This window comes from Schistocerca serialis, chromosome 9, assembly GCF_023864345.2.
Source record: "Schistocerca serialis cubense isolate TAMUIC-IGC-003099 chromosome 9, iqSchSeri2.2, whole genome shotgun sequence".
NCBI classification, from domain to species: domain Eukaryota; kingdom Metazoa; phylum Arthropoda; class Insecta; order Orthoptera; family Acrididae; genus Schistocerca; species Schistocerca serialis.
This window is the reverse complement of record NC_064646.1, coordinates 125,214,242-125,233,827: the sequence shown is the minus strand read 5'-3', so window position 1 is coordinate 125,233,827 and position 19,586 is coordinate 125,214,242. Positions and strand designations below refer to the sequence as shown.

At 40.1% G+C, this 19,586-nt stretch overlaps 1 protein-coding gene across 2 annotated transcripts in view; it reads left to right on the top strand.

Annotated features, from left to right (window-relative positions):
• Positions 1–19,302, top strand: part of LOC126418663 (uncharacterized) — a 127,752-nt gene extending 108,450 nt beyond the window's left edge. For both annotated transcript variants that reach the window (XM_050085548.1, XM_050085547.1), the window contains one exon: positions 19,040–19,302. In XM_050085548.1, the coding sequence (XP_049941505.1) occupies positions 19,040–19,197 (158 nt within the window). In that variant the 3' untranslated portion in view covers positions 19,198–19,302. The remainder of the gene's footprint in view (positions 1–19,039) is intronic.
• Positions 19,303–19,586: the final 284 nt, after the last annotated feature.

Here is a 19,586-nt window from a genome sequence, read left to right as displayed (position 1 = left end):
CGACTCAGCAGCAGTAGTGGCAGAACAACTGAGAGAAAATTTGGAATACATTTCACATAAATTTTCTCAGCATGTTATAGTCTTAGGTGGAGATTTCAATTTACCAGATATAGACTGGGACACTCAGATGTTTAGGACGGGTGGTAGGGACAGAGCATCGAGTGACATTATACTGAGTGCACTATCCGAAAATTACCTCGAGCAATTAAACAGAGAACCGACTCGTGGAGATAACATATTGGACCTACTGATAACAAACAGACCCGAACTTTTCGAATCTGTATGTACAGAACAGGGAATCAGTGATCATAAGGCCGTTGCAGCATCCCTGAATATGGAAGTTAATAGGAATATAAAAAAAGGGAGGAAGGTTTATCTGTTTAGCAAGAGTAATAGAAGGCAGATTTCAGACTACCTAACAGATCAAAACGAAAATTTCTGTTCCGACACTGACAATGTTGAGTGTTTATGGAAAAAGTTCAAGGCAATCGTAAAATGCGTTTTAGACAGGTACGTGCCGAGTAAAACGGTGAGGGACGGGAAAAACCCACCGTGGTACAACAACAAAGTTAGGAAACTACTGCGAAAGCAGAGAGAGCTCCACTCCAAGTTTAAACGCAGCCAAAACCTCTCAGACAAACAGAAGCTAAACGATGTCAAAGTTAGCGTAAGGAGGGCTATGCGTGAAGCGTTCATTGAATTCGAAAGTAAAATTCTATGTACCGACTTGACAGAAAATCCTAGGAAGTTCTGGTCTTACGTTAAATCAGTAAGTGGCTCGAAACAGCATATCCAGACACTACGGGATGATGATGGCATTGAAACAGAGGATGACACGCGTAAAGCTGAAATACTAAACACCTTTTTCCAAAGCTGTTTCACAGAGGAAGACCGCACTGCAGTTCCTTCTCTAAATCCTCGCACAAACGAAAAAATGGCTGACATCGAAATAAGTGTCCAAGGAATAGAAAAGCAACTGGAATCACTCAATAGAGGAAAGTCCACTGGACCTGACGGGATACCAATTCGATTCTACACAGAGTACGCGAAAGAACTTGCCCCCCTTCTAACAGCCGTGTACCGCAAGTCTCTAGAGGAACGGAGGGTTCCAAATGATTGGAAAAGAGCACAGATAGTCCCAGTCTTCAAGAAGGGTCGTCGAGCAGATGCGCAAAACTATAGACCTATATCTCTTACGTCGATCTCTTGTAGAATTTTAGAACATGTTTTTTGCTCGCGTATCATGTCATTTCTGGAAACCCAGAATCTACTATGTAGGAATCAACATGGATTCCGGAAACAGCGATCGTGTGAGACTCAACTCGCCTTATTTGTTCATGAGACCCAGAAAATATTAGATACAGGCTCCCAGGTAGATGCTATTTTTCTTGACTTCCGGAAGGCGTTCGATACAGTTCCGCACTGTCGCCTGATAAGCAAAGTAAGAGCCTACGGAATATCAGACCAGCTGTGTGGCTGGATTGAGGAGTTTTTGGCAAACAGAACACAGCATGTTGTTATCAATGGAGAGACGTCTACAGACGTTAAAGTAACCTCTGGCGTGCCACAGGGGAGTGTTATGGGACCATTGCTTTTCACAATATATATAAATGACTTAGTAGATAGTGTCGGAAGTTCCATGCGGCTTTTCGCGGATGATGCTGTAGTATACAGAGAAGTTGCTGCATTAGAAAATTGTAGCGAAATACAGGAAGATCTGCAGCGGATAGGCACTTGGTGCAGGGAGTGGCAACTGACCCTTAACATAGACAAATGTAATGTATTGCGAATACATAGAAAGAAGGATCCTTTATTGTATGATTATATGATAGCGGAACAAACACTGGTAGCAGTTACTTCTGTAAAATATCTGGGAGTATGCGTACGGAACGATTTGAAGTGGAATGATCATATAAAATTAATTGTTGGTAAGGCGGGTACCAGGTTGAGATTCATTGGGAGAGTGCTTAGAAAATGTAGTCCATCAACAAAGGAGGTGGCTTACAAAACACTCGTTTGACCTATACTTGAGTATTGCTCATCAGTGTGGGATCCGTACCAGGTCGGGTTGACGGAGGAGATAGAGAAGATCCAAAGAAGAGCGGCGCGTTTCGTCACTGGGTTATTTGGTAACCGTGATAGCATTACGGAGATGTTTAATAAACTCAAGTGGCAGACTCTGCAAGAGAGGCGCTCTGCATCGCGGTGTAGCTTGCTCGCCAGGTTTCGAGAGGGTGCGTTTCTGGATGAGGTATCGAATATATTGCTTCCCCCTACTTATACTTCCCGAGGAGATCACGAATGTAAAATTAGAGAGATTAGAGCGCGCACGGAGGCTTTCAGACAGTCGTTCTTCCCGCGAACCATACGCGACTGGAACAGGAAAGGGAGGTAATGACAGTGGCACGTAAAGTGCCCTCCGCCACACACCGTTGGGTGGCTTGCGGAGTATCAATGTAGATGTAGATGTAGATGTAGATGTACTTTGTAGCTGCATTTTTAAATAAGTGTATTTTTGCAATTTCTTTAATCTCTTTTGGTAATGTATTGTAGTTTTATTCCTTGGTAGAAAATGCTGTTTTGAGTTTTATGTTTGTTTTTTCTTGGTAAATGTAAGTTGAATCTCTCTCTCTTGTTGCATGGTCATGGACATAGCTCTTTGTGCTGTAATTACCAATGTTATTTTTGATGTGTAAAACTGACTGGTAAATGTATTTGCATGGAGCATTTAAAATCCCCAGTGTTTTGAACAGATCTTTACAATGAGCTTGACTAGTATTTTTGGTTATTATTCTTATGGCTATTTTCTGGAGTTTTACAGAGACAGCAAGTTACAGTTGCATTCAAAGTATTAAAGTTAAGGTTTATATTACATACCCAGATCGAGTATCTTATACACAACTATATTTTTAAATATTAATATCTATATTGTCCATGTCATAGAATGCATTTATATTTTAAAATTATTTTTTAACTTTTCTTTTAGCCAGCCATATAATCTGAGTTTGAATTTCTGAAATTAAAAGGACAGAGGAAATTTGTTAAAACTTTTGAGGGTCTTCACATTCTGGGAGTTTCCTGTGCCTTCGGATGTCAATTTTTGTCTTAGTTCTGTTGTCATGCTTGTGAATTGATTCCCTGATAGCACGCTCTTTAATGCTGTTCTTGACAAAGGCTGCAGACTCATAAATATACAGATTCTCCACTGACAGTAATGTAAGTCTTGTAAAAAGAGGGTGACAGTGCTATGAAGGACCAGCTTTACATATCGCATCCTTTTTTTTTTTTTTTTTTTTTTTTTTTCCATTAATGTTAGTGGTATAAGGAGAATGTCCTTATATATGTAGGCCATATGATATATGTGACTGAAAGAGTGCAAAATCTGTCATACAGAGATAATTATTGCTGATCTTATCTCTTAGTTATCATATGAGGTAGGACCCTAATGAGATCTTTTTACAGACCTGGTTGCTATGCTCTTCCCAGCTGAGTTTGGCATCAATATGTATTCCTAAGAGTTTTACACATTTATTATCTACCTTCTTAGATGGTCCTAACATAAGCTTTTGGATTTTGTCTGGATTGCAGACAAATTTATTGGCTGAAAACCAGTGTAATGCACAGTCAAGAGCTTCTTGCAAAATCTTATCAAAAATTGGGATTAATCAAACAATGGAAAATCCAGCATGGATCTTCTTCCCCCCTCTCTGTGTGTCTCCTTTTCCACTACTTCCCCCGTTCCCCACCTCTCCCCTGCCCACTGCCCAACCTGCAGCACTTCACTGTCCGCCATACCCACCACACTATACCTCTCCCTTCCCTCCCCAGTCTCCTCCTTTCCCCCAACCAGTCACCACTTCCATCATGCACTGGTGCTGCTGCTCGCAGTGTGGTTTCAGTTGCCTGAGACTGCAGTCACGTGTGTGAGGTGTGAGTTGCATTTGCCTGTGTGTGTGTGTGTGTGTGTGTGTGTGTGTGTGTGTGTGTGTGTGTGTGTGTGCGTGCGTGCGTGCGTGTGTGCGCGCGCACGTGTGTCTATTGTTAACAAAGGCCAATGGCCGAAAGTTTTAAGTGTGAATATCTTTTTGTCGGGCCTATCTGTCACTCAGCATCTCCACTATATGGTGAGTAGCAACTTTCCTTCTCTAATATTGTTACAAAAATTGGGATATTGTGATATGACATAAGTAAAACTGTTTCTAGCTTAGCAGATAATAGAATGTGTTACACAAGGGGGGGGGGGGGGGGGGGGGAGGGCAGATCATTAACAGCCAGAATTGAAAAGAAGGGACCAAAAGCAGAGCACTGTAGAACACCTGATTCAATTTCCAGTAAGAGAAAGTGTCTATTTCCAACTGAAACAAACTGTCTTAGCTATTGTTCAGGTAGGAAGAAATTGCTGTTAATGTAGATTTTTGTACACCGTAATACTGTAACTGTGTCAGCAATATGTTGAAAAAAACATAGTTAAATATTTTACTTAGATCACATGATACAAGTGTCACTATCTTCTTATTTGTGAAAGTTGTCAAACTCTGATCAACAACTTCTACAAAAGCTGCAGTAGTAAATTTTCTTGGCCAAAACTCGTACTGATTGTCACAAATGAGGCTATGCTTTTCAAAATAATTGTTTAATTGTATTTACATTAGTGATTCAAATTTTTTAAGAATATTGACATAATAAAAACAACCAATAGTGCTGGAGGGGTTGTTTAGCACCCTTTTTGAATATGGAGATAACTTTTTAGATTTTGAGTGAATCCAGAAAAATTCCATACCGCAAATGTCCATTTAGAGTATGGAATTTTTCCGGATTCATTCAAAATCTAAATTCCCCCCCCCCCCCCCTCCCCTCCCCATGAACCATGGACCTTGCCGTTGGTGGGGAGGCTTGCGTGCCTCAGCAATACAGATGGCCATACCATAGGCGCAACCACAACGGAGGGTTATCTGTTGAGAGGCCAGACAAACGCGTGGTTCCTGAAGAGGGGCAGCAGCCTTTTCAGTAGCTGCAGGGGCAACAGTCTGGATGATTGACTGATCCGGCCTTGTAAAACTAACCAAAACGGCCTTCCTGTGCTGGTACTGCAAACGGCTGAAAGCAAGGGGAAACTACAGCCATAATTTTTCCCGAGGGCATGCAGCTTTACTGTATGGTTAAATGATGATGGCGTCCTGTTGGGTGAAATATTCCGGAGGTAAGATAGTCCCCCATTCGGATATCCAGGCGGGGACTACTCAGGAGGACGTCATTATCAGGAGAAAGAAAACTGGCATTCCACGGATCGGAGCGTGGAATGTCAGATCCCTTAATCGGGGAGTAGGTTTAATAATGAATAAAAAAATAGGAGTGCGGGTAAGCTACTACAAACAGCATAGTGAACACATTACTGTGGCCAAGATAGACACAAAGCCCATGCCTACTACAGTAGTACAAGTTTATATGCCAACTAGCTCTGCAGAAGATGAAGAGATTGAAGAAATGTATGATGAAATAAAAGAAATTATTCAGATAGTGAAGGGAGACGAAAATTTAATAGTCATGGGTGACTGGAATTCAAGAGTAGGAAAAGGGAGAGAAGGAAACGTAGTAGGTGAATATGGATTGGGGGTAAGAAATGAAAGAGGAAGCCGTCTGGTAGAATTTTGCACAGAGCATAACTTAATCATAGCTAACACTTGGTTCAAGAATCATAAAAGAAGGTTGTATACATGGAAGAATCCTGGAGATACTGGAAGGTATCAGATAGATTATATAATGGTAAGGCAGAGATTTAGGAAGCAGGTTTAAAATTGTAAGACATTTACAGGGGCAGATGTGGACTCTGACCACAATGTATTGGTTATGAACTGTAGATTAAAACTGAAGAAACTGCAAAAAGGTGGGAATTTAAGGAGATGGGACCTGGATAAACTGAAAGAACCAGAGGTTGTACAGAGTTTCAGAGAGATCATAAGGGAACAATTGTCACGAATGGGGGAAGGAAATACAGTAGAAGAAGAATGGGTAGCTTTGAGGGATGAAGTAGTGAAGGCAGGAGAGGATCAAGTAGGTAAAAGGACAAGGGCTAGTAGAAGTCCTTGGGTAACACAAGAGATGCTGAATTTAATTGATGAAAGGAGAAAATACAAAAATGCAGTAAGTGAAGCAGGCAAAAAGGAATACAAACGTCTCAAAAATGAGATCGACAGGAAGCGCAAAATGCCTAAGCAGGAATGGCTAGAGGACAAATGTAAGGATGTAGAGGCTTATCTCACGAGGGGTAATATAGATACTGCCTACAGGAAAATTAAAGAGACCTTTGGGGAAAAGAAAACCACTTGCATGAATATCAAGAGCTCAGATGGAAACACAGTTCTAAGGAAAGAAGGGAAAGCAGAAAGGTGGAAGGAGTATATAGAGGGTCTACACAGGGGCGATGTTCTTGAGGACAATATTATGGAAATGGGAGAGAAGGTAGATGAAGATGAAATGGGAGATATGATACTGCGTAAAGAGTTTGACAGAGCACTGAAAGAACTAAGTCGAAACAAGGCCCCGGGAGTAGACAACATTCCATTAGAACTACTGACAGCCTGGGACAGCCAGTCCTGACAAAATTCTACCACCTGGTGAGCAAGATGTATGAGACAGGCAAAATTGCCCTCAGACTTGATGAAGAATATAATAATTCCAATCGCAAAGAAAGCAGGTGTTGACAGATGTGAAAATTACCAAACTATCAGTTTAATAAGTCACAGCTGCAAAATACTAACATGAATTCTTTACAGATGAACAGAAAAACTGGTAGAAGCCGACCTCAGGGAAGATCAGTTTGGATTCCGTAGCACATGCAATACTGACCTTACGACTTATCTTAGAAGAAAGATTAAGGAAAGGCTAACCTACGTTTCTAGCATTTGTAGACTTAAAGAAAGCTTTTGACAATGTTGACTGGAATACTCTCTTTCAAATTCTAAAGGTAGTAGGGGTAAAATACAGGGACCGAAAGGCTATTTACAATTTGTACAGAAAGCAGATGGCAGTTATAAGAGTCGAGGGGCATGAAAGGGAAGCAATGGTTGGGAAGGGAGTGAGACAGGGTTGTAGCCTGTCCATGATGTTATTTAATCTGTATATTGAGCAAGCAATAAAGGAAACAAACGAAAAATTCAGAGTAGGTATCAAAATCCATAGAGAAGAAATAAAAACTTTGAGGTTCGCCAATGACATTGTAACTCTGTCAGAGACAGCAAAGGACTTGAAAGAGCAGTTGAATGGAATGGACAGTGTCTTGAAAGGAGGATATAAGATGAACATCAACAAAAGCAAAACAAGGATAATGGAATGTAGTCGAATTAAGTTGGGTGATGCTTAGGGAATTAGATTAGGAAATGAGACACTTAAAGTAGTAAAGGAGTTTTGCTATTTGGGGAGCAAAATAACTGATGATGGTCAAAGTAGAGAGGATATAAAATGTAGACTGGCGATGGCAAGGTAAGTGTTTCTGAAGAAGAGAAATTTGTTAACATCGATTATAGATTTAAGTGTCAGGAAGTCGTTTCTGAAGGTATTTGTATGGAGTGTAGCCATGTATGGAAGTGAAACATGGACGATAAACAGTTTGGACAAGAAGAGAATACAAGCTTTCGAAATGTGGTGCTACAGAAGAATGCTGAAGATTAGATGGGTAGATCGAATAACTAATGAGGAGGTATTGAATAGAATTGTGGAGAAGAGGAGTTTGTGGCACAACTTGACAAGAAGAAGGGACTGGTTGGTAGGACATGTTCTGAGGCATCAAGGGATCACCAATTTGGTACTGGAGGGCAGTGTAGAGGGTAAAAATCGTAGAGGGAGACCAAGAGATGAATACACTAAGCAGATTCAGAAGGTTGTAGGCTGCAGTAGGTATTGGGAGATGAAGAAGCTTGCACAGGATAGAGTAGCATGGAGAGCTGCATCAAACCAGTCTCAGGGCTGAAGAGCACAACAACAACAAATGTCCATTAAAAATAAAACTCAGTGGCTTACTTATCAAGTGAACTGTTCATTTGACAACACAATTACACATCCAGTAGCAGTCAATACTTTTATAACTGGATAATTTGGAAACTTTTTTACAGACACCATTGGGCATGATCTTATCTCAATGATACAAAGGTCCCTCAAACAGGTGACGATCAAGCAGATTCCTTGCAAATGTGTCTGTGGTCTTAATATTGTCTTCAATTTCTCTGACTGATGTGACAAAGTAGTCATTAAATTCTCCTGGGTCCAAAAGAGTTTGCATACCTGGCTGTAAGAATCATCTTGTCAAATAACTTCTCACTATGTCTCACAATTATCTGGAGCACCTTCTATGTTCCATTCACATGCTACTTTTCTTGACTTATTTGAGCTTAGCTTTGTAACACTTTCCTTCTGAGCTAACCATTGTTATCCAAATCCCTCCGTTCAGTCCCTCAGTTATCCTCATTTTTATATATCTGATACAGTCTGAGCATGTTGTCTCTAATTTCTGCCAGTTCTCTTGTATGCCACTGAATTTTTGTATTTTTAAGTTTTCTCATGGAGCTACTTTTTATTAATTGGGAAGAATTTTTTTATAAATTTTTTTTATAAATTTTTTTTAATATTTTTTTATAAAAAGGTCATCAAATCATTTTCAGCTCCAGTTTTTCCTGACTCACTCATATACTGAGTTCCAGTTTGCATTCTACAACTTGTTAATAAATAACATAATGTAATCCTCTCTCTGATCTTTTATCCATGCCACACTAAATTCATTTGAATAATATGGTCACTTAAGATAAAGTGTTAAGAAACTGTTAAAAATATATTTGTATCTCCATTTGTGGACCTATACAAGTTAACCATTATTGTACTGTTTTCATCAGTCAGCCTTATTCAACTAAATCAGCATTTGCTTCTGAACAGTATGGTGTAATGTTTAACTTTGTAAAGTTTAGATCAAGCTTCATGTAAATTCCAGCACCTCCATTTTTTCTGTTTTGCCTACATATTATCAGCTACAGCATATAGTTGACAAATGAAACTGTCAATTTGATTTTCTGTGAGCCAGTGTTCTGATACACACATCACACCTACATCCTTAATGCTGCAAAAATGATCCAATTCTAACAATTTCTTTGTTACACAACAGACATTGATGTACAGCAGAGTAAATATTTTATCACTGTTTTCTTTCTCAAGCAAGCTATCATATGCATGTGGCATACCCGAACTACATACACTGTAATTGTTTAAGCAGGGCCGGCCGAAGTGGCCGCGCGGTTCTGGCGCTGCAGTCTGGAACCGCGAGACCGCTACGGTCGCAGGTTCGAATCCTGCCTCGGGCATGGCTGTGTGTGATGTCCTTAGGTTAGTTAGGTTTAACTAGTTCTAAGTTCTAGGGGACTAATGACCTCAGCAGTTGAGTCCCATAGTGCTCAGAGCCATTTGAACCATTTTTTTGTTTAAGCTGGAACTGCGGAAACATTTACTTCCCCCTAAAAAGCATTATCATCACTCTTGGCTTTGGTAGGGGCACTACCAGTACTGTTTCATCATTCACAAGCTAAATTCTAGACACACATAGTTTTTGCCTTTCTGAGTTGTAACTTGCTTAATACCTTGTTGCATGCTTGATTTCATATGAACTATATCTGATATCTTATGAGTAATAAAGGCCTTTCCCAGTCTGTTGATATGTAAACCATGTGCTGCATGAAATCATTTTCCTAGTGCCCTTATGTCAACATATGTTGCATTTTTAAAGTCCCTGCATACATTTTCACAGCCTTATTAATTTTCTCTACTTCTGTACTCACACAGGTTGTGGCAATGTGGTACAAAAACAAGATCATGTTCATATTTCTGAATTCATGAAGCCTCCTTTTAATGGAAAGCACACAGTGTTTTGCATTATTTTCTGTTGTTCTGTTGTGTCATTTGTCACCACATGATAGACAGAAAAATCACTATTGTTTAGCTCTTAGATTTTTTTCGTGAGTGATTGCAGTTGCAGCCATGAAATCTGCACCTTGTTTTACCATGTTGTTGATCTCAGATTCAGGTTGGTTGGTTGGTTGAAAAGGGGGGGGGGGGGGGGGAGGGATCAAACTGCTTGCTCAATTGTCCTCAGATTCGGGTATACATGCCAAAGTAACAAGCAGAAGATGAAGGGATGGAGAAAGTATATGTTGATACAGAATGAGTATTTCAGTATGTAAAAGGGGGGGGGGGGGGGCAATAACCTAATAATCAGAAGATCTTTGAATGCAGTAGTAGGGGAAGTAACAGAAGGAAGAGTTACAGAAGACTACGGGCTTGGTAGGAGGTATGAGACAGGGAAAAGTTTTCACCTAATAATAACAAATATATTGTTCAAAAATCCCAGGAGGAAAAGGTATACTTGGAAAAGACCTGGACGGATATGAAGATTCTATCTGGACTACATCATTCTCAGTCAGAGATTCTGAAATCAGATACTGATTTGTAAGAAATAACCAGGAGTAGATATAGACTTAGATCACAATTTAGAACTGATGAAGAATAGACTGAAGATTCAGAGTATTTCCCAGAAGAATTAATATGGAAAGAAGAGGGATACAGAAGTACTGAGAAATGATGAGGCACATTTGACTTCTCTAAGGCTGCATGTACAATGATAATGAATAGCCCAAAAGGCAGTTCAGTTGAAGAGCAATGGACATCTGTTAAGAGGGCAATTAGAAATGTTGGACAGACAAACATAGGTACATGGAAGGTAGTGATGACAAAACTTTGAGTAACAGGAGAAATGCTTTAACTGATAAATGAAAAAAAGTCAGGTAAAGATAGGAATACAGCAGTGTAAGGTACTAAAGAATGGTTGCTTGATATGATATAGTTTAATTTGTGACCAGTTTCGACAGTAGCTGACTGTCATTTTCAGATTCTCAGAGCTACACTATACACACAGAATAATATCAATGTAGTAATCTGTATATCATACAACAATTATACACAAGGAACCATTTTATCTGAATAATAGAAACTGCATACCTCCCAGAAACACAACTACACACCAGTCTCACTGACGTACTAAAAGCATGCTCCAATTACAATAATAACAGCTTCACATTGGTTTGTCAAATATACAAAACTTGCTAAATAAAATAGCCAAAGCACCAATAAGGAGTACAGGAGCAAAAACACATAAATCAGTAAAGACAATGCATCAATGACAACTTAGGAAGACCGAGCTGATGCATTTTAGAGTCCATGATCGGTGGTTACAAGCTTGGTCATCAGGTTGCGTCACCACACTAAGGCAATGATGTGTAAAAAGTTATTTTGAAGAATGTAAAACCAACTATTTTCATAAAACAAATTTTAACCATGTTACATAGCAAAACTATAGACATGAACATAGTTCCAACTGGACAATAAACACTCACATGGTTCATAGCACATAGCCAGGCATAGGGTTGAATAGATTATGGATATATCTATGATTACTGCATATAAGTATCACATGTACATGAAGGTAGGTTCATACATAGAGCCAGAGAGAATTACATTATGTAATTGACAGCCAGTCAACAGAAGCATACAAACTTGGCTTGGTACTGCGCACATCCTTAGATACAACATATGCATGTGACATAGTATAAGAGTTATGTTGTGTGAAGTAACAAAACAACTAGATAAGTTCGAATGCATAAGAAAAATAATAAGCTGTGGATGGTACTTTTGTAAGGTAAATAACCTAAAAAACCAACGACCATGGGGGGAAAGAGGAAGGCAGAAAAAATTTAAAAGAACAAGTGACATAATAAAACTACAGACAAGAACAGAGTTCCAACAGAAAAATAAACATTGACATATCTCAAAATATGACATAAGTTGCCCACAAACAGGCATAGCATCATATAGATACAGATAGAGCAAAAAGAGATTATTATGTTACATAATTGACAGCTAGTAAATCAAAACATACGAACATTTTTTAGTACTGAATACATGTTTATATATAAAAACAAAGATGAGGTGACTTACCGAACGAAAGCGCTGGCAGGTCGATAGACACACAAACAAACACAAACATAAACACAAAATACAAGCTTTCGCAACAAACTGTTGCCTCATCAGGAAAGAGGGAAGGAGAGGGGAAGACGAAAGGAAGTGGGTTTTAAGGGAGAGGGTAAGGAGTCATTCCAATCCCGGGAGCGGAAAGACTTACCTTAGGGGGAAAAAGGACAGGTATACACTCGCACACACGCACATATCCATCCACACATACAGACACAAGCAGACATATTTAAAGACAAAAATATGTCTGCTTGTGTCTGTATGTGTGGATGGATATGTGCGTGTGTGCGAGTGTATACCTGTCCTTTTTCCCCCTAAGGTAAGTCTTTCCGCTCCCGGGATTAGAATGACTCCTTACCCTCTCCCTTAAAACCCACTTCCTTTCGTCTTCCCCTCTCCTTCCCTCTTTCCTGATGAGGCAACAGTTTGTTGTGAAAGCTTGAATTTTGTGTGTATGTTTGTGTTTGTTTGTGTGTCTATCGACCTGCCAGCACTTTCGTTCGGTAAGTCACCTCATCTTTGTTTTTATGTATAATTTTTCCCACGTGGAATGTTTCCTTCTATTATATTGAATACATGTTTAGATACATTGGAGGCATATAATGTACTGTAACAGCTATAAAAGCAATGTTACAAAAAGGGCACCTAACATTCAATACATGAGGACATTTTAACCTGTGGGTGGTACTTTTATGTGGTTAGCGACCTAAAATACCAACTGGGGTGGGGTGGGGGTGGGGGGAGGGTAGTTAGAGGGAAGGGGAAAGAGGGGTGGGTAGGAGTAAAAGGTGACATAGGAGAGGGAGGGGAATGGGATGGTGGGGTGGAAGACTGGGTTAAAAAAGGGTTCTTTTGGGGGGATAGCAGCTCATTAAGCTCTAAAGAAATATAATGTAACTTAACTGTGGATGATAAGATATTTTTGGGTACAGCAGCTCTACATATTTGAAGTTGCCTTTCAATACAAAAAATCCAAATGTTGGTACAATAATCCACTGTAAACAGGACCACCAGTTGAAGTATTATAGTTGTAGCATCTGAGCTTTATAAAAAAGGATCCATCAGTGTGGCCAGTTGTAGCATCTGAGCTTTATAAAAAAGGATCCATTGGTGTGGCCTCTCAGATATTATACAAACAAACAGCATTTAATATATTATGATTGTTGCATCTGAGCTTAGTAAGGAAGTGCATACAAGAGCTGCCTTAGGGGTGCACCGCATCATTCAAATAACCTGTAAGGTTAAGGAGTATACAGGAAAAGGGAGGAGGGAGGGGATAGCCTGTTGGAAGTACTCTATGAAATAACAGGATAAGGATCCCAAAAAGTAACAAAAGATGAAACTAGTAGAAAACATTACTTTCAGTATATCCATTGTGGATGACATATTACTGTGTCAATGATGTACTGTAAATACAAAACTGTGCCAAGAGGCAACAAAAATGGTTAACATGAAAGCAGGAATAATACAAGAATTCCTGTAAAAAACTAAAAATTAAAAAAATAACTAACTGTTGTGCAGTAAAAATATAATACTCGTTGAGATCCCTAGTGACACAGTCAATACTATTGATATACATGTACCACATTCCAATTGCATATAACACAGTTACAGTAAGTGGTGAATAAAAGTTGCAATAGTAGGCACTTACATACCTAGTACACGATCTGTCAGTTTGTTTAGTAAAATGATGACTCACATTCTACACTTAGTTCATACCAATCTGTTACACTACTCCCCTCTTCTAGTTCTTTTCTACAATTTTTTCCCTTCTTATTCTGCGAATAACCTCATCATTACTTACAGCAACATTATGAAAAGGATGGTTGCTACTCAGCTTATAGCGGAGATGCTGAGTCACAGTTAAACACAACAAAAGCACTGTCAGATAGTAAGCTTTGGCCAACAAGGCCTTGATCCAAAATAGGTCACTCACACACACACACACACACACACACACACACACACACACACACACACACACACTTAAATGCAACTCACTCACACACACATGACCACAGTCTCTGGCTGGCCTCAGTAGCTAGAGACTGTAGTCGTGTGTGTGTGTGTGTGTGTGTGTGTGTGTGTGTGTGTGTGTGTGTGTGTGTGTGTGAAAGAGAGAGAGAGAGAGAGAGGTGTGCACACACATGCGTATGTTATCTATTTCTGATGAAGGTCTTGTTGACTGAAACCTTACATTCTGACAATCTTTTTGCTGTGCCCATCTGTGACTCAGCTTCTCTGCTATATGATGAAGGGTGAGTAACAACTATCCTTTTCATAATACTGTCATATTCCATCCTGGATATTTCATCATTTCTTATGTTATACATTCACTTAGTTTTCAGCATCCTTGAATAGTACCACATCTCAAACACTTTGATCCTCTTTCTTCCCATTCACTGTATTTAGATAGTCATCATTTATATCAGCCTGGAATTACAGTGGATCTAGTATGTAACCTCCCAGTGTACCATATTTGTTCTTGACCCATTTTGTTTCACTCCTATGAAGTAGGAATCGGATTCTCTGCTTTCCATTATAAAGATAAGATCCCATCCATGGAAAGGGAATGCCATGTAAAGTGTTACAGTATATAGAATCAATGGTAACGAGTTCATCTGTGGCGTCATTTTTGCCCCTGTTGAGAATCATCCATCAAGACTGTTATTATTACAGCATAGTAAGACTGCCAGGAAATGACTTAAAACACTGACTGATAAACAAAAATAACTCCACTGGTATCCAATTGTGTGGCCACATTGTGTTTGGGTTTATAGTAAAAACAATAATATGATCTGAATTATTGCTTTTCTCATCCTGTTTGTGGTTGTCATGTTAAGAGCATCCCTCTAAAGTTGGGGTCTGGGTGACTTGCCACTCATTTCCAACTTAACACAACCACTCCCTGTTTCTCCTCTGAGGAAGGAAATTACACATTTGAAAAGTAGGAATAGTATTTTCTACTTACATTGGTTTCTGTTGGCAGTATTTAGTTCTTTGGTCTGTTAAAGTATGTATTAACAGGCCAATTTGTGTCTTTATAATTTAACCTGTGATGGCCAGTGATCATGTGCTAATGTGCTGCAGCACACTATAAATATCTCTCTAAAATTATGCCATTTATCTATGAATGTGAGCTGGAAATTGCATTAAAATTATAGCATTTCTCTTTGAATACATGCTGGTATGCAAATAAAGCAAACAAAAACATGTTTCGTAACATGCTCTCCATGATAACTAAAATCCAGTGTTGAGTGCTGAAATGATAGCCACACTATGATCAACTCAGAGGAGAAATGCAGCTGTTTACTTTCAAGTGTGCATGCTCTGATGTGATGTCACTCCTTCTGACACTATGAATGCTATGTTGTTCACAGCACCAAGCCAGTATTTTTCTTTGAAAGTGTGTCTAAAGTAATGTGAAAGCAACATGGCAAATTTGGTAGATGATCTGCTAAGAGGCCCTGTTTCAGTACATCTGTGGTGGAGACAGTGAGAGTAAAAGAGTTAGGTAGACCTACTCTACATTTAAATCTAAAAAGGTGATGGCATGGGGTGGAGCTCACCAGTTTGTCTCAAAACTATGGGAGTAGAAGCAGGTATATGCCCACTTTCAAGTTCCTACAATATTTCACCTGAGTCAGCTGTAGGAAAAGGTAAAATCTTCTCTAAAGATTTACGAGTTAAGTATGAAGGATTTTTGAGCAGTAGATCGCATATCAGTGCTGTTACACAGTGTCAACTGCCCCAACTGACATTTCGCTGGTTCGGTTTTGAAACTTGCTGCTACCCTTTTTTTCCACCACAGTGTCAAAGTACTAATTTTAAGATTTGTGTAGTTCAGTTTATATATGTAAAATTAATGTATTCAATTTAGTTATGATTACTATTGTTGTAAGTCAAAAAGCTATAGGTAGGTGGTATAAACAAATGCAAGTATAAGAGTAAATTTACTACAAAAGAGAATGAAAAGGGTTTGCAATGCATTTTTTTGCTTTGCACGTTTGTTATTTAGGACCTGATGTGTGGCATACAAGGGGAGTGAAAGAATTAGGACATATTTATAAAAAAAAAACGAAGAAGAAGAAGAAGAAGAAGAAAGAAAAATCAATCTCTGTCTCTGTCTGTCTGTCTGTCTCTCTCTCTCTCTCTCTCTCTCTCTCTCTCTCTCTCTCACACACACACACACACACACACACACACACACACACACACACACACACACAGTGAAAATCATGAACATACACTCCTGGAAATGGAAAAAAGAACACATTGACACCGGTGTGTCAGACCCACCATACTTGCTCCGGACACTGCGAGAGGGCTGTACAAGCAATGATCACACGCACGGCACAGCGGACACACCAGGAACCGCGGTGTTGGCCGTCGAATGGCGCTAGCTGCGCAGCATTTGTGCACCGCCACCGTCAGTGTCAGCCAGTTTGCCGTGGCATACGGAGCTCCATCGCAGTCTTTAACACTGGTTGCATGCCGCGACAGCGTGGACGTGAACCGTATGTGCAGTTGACGGACTTTGAGTGAGGGCGTATAGTGGGCATGCGGGAGGCCGGGTGGACGTACCGCCGAATTGCTCAACACGTGGGGCGTGAGGTCTCCACAGTACATCGATGTTGTCGCCAGTGGTCGGCGGAAGGTGCACGTGCCCGTCGACCTGGGACCGGACCGCAGCGACGCACGGATGCACGCCAAGACCGTAGGATCCTACGCAGTGCCGTAGGGGACCGCACCGCCACTTCCCAGCAAATTAGGGACACTGTTGCTCCTGGGGTATCGGCGAGGACCATTCGCAACCGTCTCCATGAAGCTGGGCTACGGTCCCGCACACCGTTAGGCCGTCTTCCGCTCACGCCCCAACATCGTGCAGCCCGCCTCCAGTGGTGTCGCGACAGGCGTGAATGGAGGGACGAATGGAGACGTGTCGTCTTCAGCGATGAGAGTCGCTTCTGCTTTGGTGCCAATGATGGTCGTATGCGTGTTTGGCGCCGTGCAGGTGAGCGCCACAATCAGGACTGCATACGACCGAGGCACACAGGGCCAACACCCGGCATCATGGTGTGGGGAGCGATCTCCTACACTGGCCGTACACTACTGGTGATCGTCGAGGGGACACTGAATAGTGCACGGTACATCCAAACCGTCATCGAACCCATCGTTCTACCGTTCCTAGACCGGCAAGGGAACTTGCTGTTCCAACAGGACAATGCACGTCCGCATGTATCCCGTGCCACCCAACGTGCTCTAGAAGGTGTAAGTCAACTACCCTGGCCAATAAGATCTCCAGATCTGTCCCCCATTGAGCATGTTTGGGACTGGATGAAGTGTCGTCTCACGTGGTCTGCACGTCCAGCACGAACGCTGGTCCAACTGAGACACCAGGTGGAAATGGCATGGCAAGCCGTTCCACAGGACTACATCCAGCATCTCTACGATCGTCTCCATGGGAGAGTAGCAGCCTGCATTGCTGCGAAAGGTGGATATACACTGTACTAGTGCCGACATTGTGCATGCTCTGTTGCCTGTGTCTATGTGCCTGTGGTTCTGTCAGTGTGATCATGTGATGTATCTGACCCCAGGAATGTGTCAATAAAGTTTCCCCTTCCTGGGACAATGAATTCACGGTGTTCTTATTTCAATTTCCAGGAGTGTATAAAGAACATACTTGATATTTTTGCATTTGCAAAGCTAATATTGCACCAATATTAATCTACACTTATCATGATGATGGAGTGAAAGACAACCTGTTTATTTTTGTAATACTATAGCACATTTGTAAAATTTTGCACGAGCCACCATGGAATTAAACAGTTACCTCAGCTGAATTTTACTTTAGATAAACAGACAAACATTTCACTATAGAGCATCTAACATACAAAGAGGACGTAATTGTGGCTGTGTAAACAAGAATGGCTTTCTTTCATGTTAATAATTTCATTATTTATAAGTAATCAGTCGGAGGAAGGCAATGGCAAACCACCTCCACTAGGACCTTGCCTAGTAAGGCGGCACGGGTCTTCCGCGTTGCTCCCCTACGCTCTGTAAAGAAGTATGGGACTCATCATCATCATAAGTAATCAGCTCTCTTTATCATAGTTTTCAGAGCTATTAGTTTCTGGGGGAAGGAGAGAGAGATATATGTTCACGAAGATAAAAAAGGAAGGGCATATCACTCATTCCACCAGTAAGTGGCTTTTATTGGTGTTCTTTATTGTGCTTATTGTGATTTAGAAACATGTTGTCATATCTGAAGATCATTCTCAGTGCAGGTAGTTAAAATTACTAAACGTTATGAATTTCAAATCACTGCTACATTCTTTCCAAGGAAATCAATTCAGCAATTTTTTGCCTAACTATGTACAATGTTCCAAAGCAAAATTCCTTTGAGAAAACTAAAATTTTTCTGAGACAGAATTTCTAGCAAATACTTACCTTCAGGGGGCAAAATTTATAGTACTGCTGATAAGACACACACTGGTGTAACATTTGCGTTTATTACTTCCTTACTTACTGAGAAGATAGGTGTAGGTTGAGAACAATTAAAAAAGAATGGCAGGTCAGTCAGACAGCAACATGAGAAGGCCTCACCTGTTGTCTTCCTCATTCTAATAATAGGTGGATCCCTCTTGTACTGCAGTGACTTGCCTCTCTTTTTTATTTCTTCCACATTTCTTCTCACCAAGTAAGGAAGTAATAGCTCCAAATGTTAGGCCAGTGTTTCTATCAGCAGTACCAAAAATGTTGTCCACTGAAGGTATATTTTTGCCATCAGTTCTGTCTCATAATTATTTTTGTCACATTTTTCTTCACATACCTAAAATATAAAGAAACAATCAAGATGAGGTACTGAATTTCTATACTCAGAAAATATGACTTGGCAATAATGGAAAAGTGCTACAATAACCATTTCTCTAGACTTACAGTTCTATGTACAAGCTAAAAAGTCTTTTTACTTTTACAGACAATAGCAACTGTGATGATAAACATGCCTGCTATAGTGGAGAATGTCAAGATCCTTGCGTGTTCAGATGCCTACAAAATGAATGTGTTGTGCTAAACCATGCTGCCATTTGCTTGGGACTAAGATACAAAGAAAAACCACTTAAAGTTCTGAGGTAAGCTGAAAGCAGTCAGCAACTTGGACATTTAGCCATGTAGTTCATGATACATATCTAAATACATGGCAGAGACTGTGAGTGATGTTTTTACTACTAATAATTTGTTTGGGATGAAAGTAAACATTTAAAAAATTAAATTCTTAGTTTTTCTTCCTTGACTGCAATTATTATGCTATTTGAAATATACTTGTTAAAACGAAAACTGTCTGTTAATTTTAATAACATGAGTTTCCACAAATTAGGGGACACCATCAATAGCTTTGGAAACTAAAAAGGATTGAATATGTAGCCATCACAACAGTGCTGCACAACATTACCAAATGCAAACCATTAGCCCTACAGTCTACTTCAACGACCTGCATAAAAATTGAGAACTTCTCGTCCCAGATC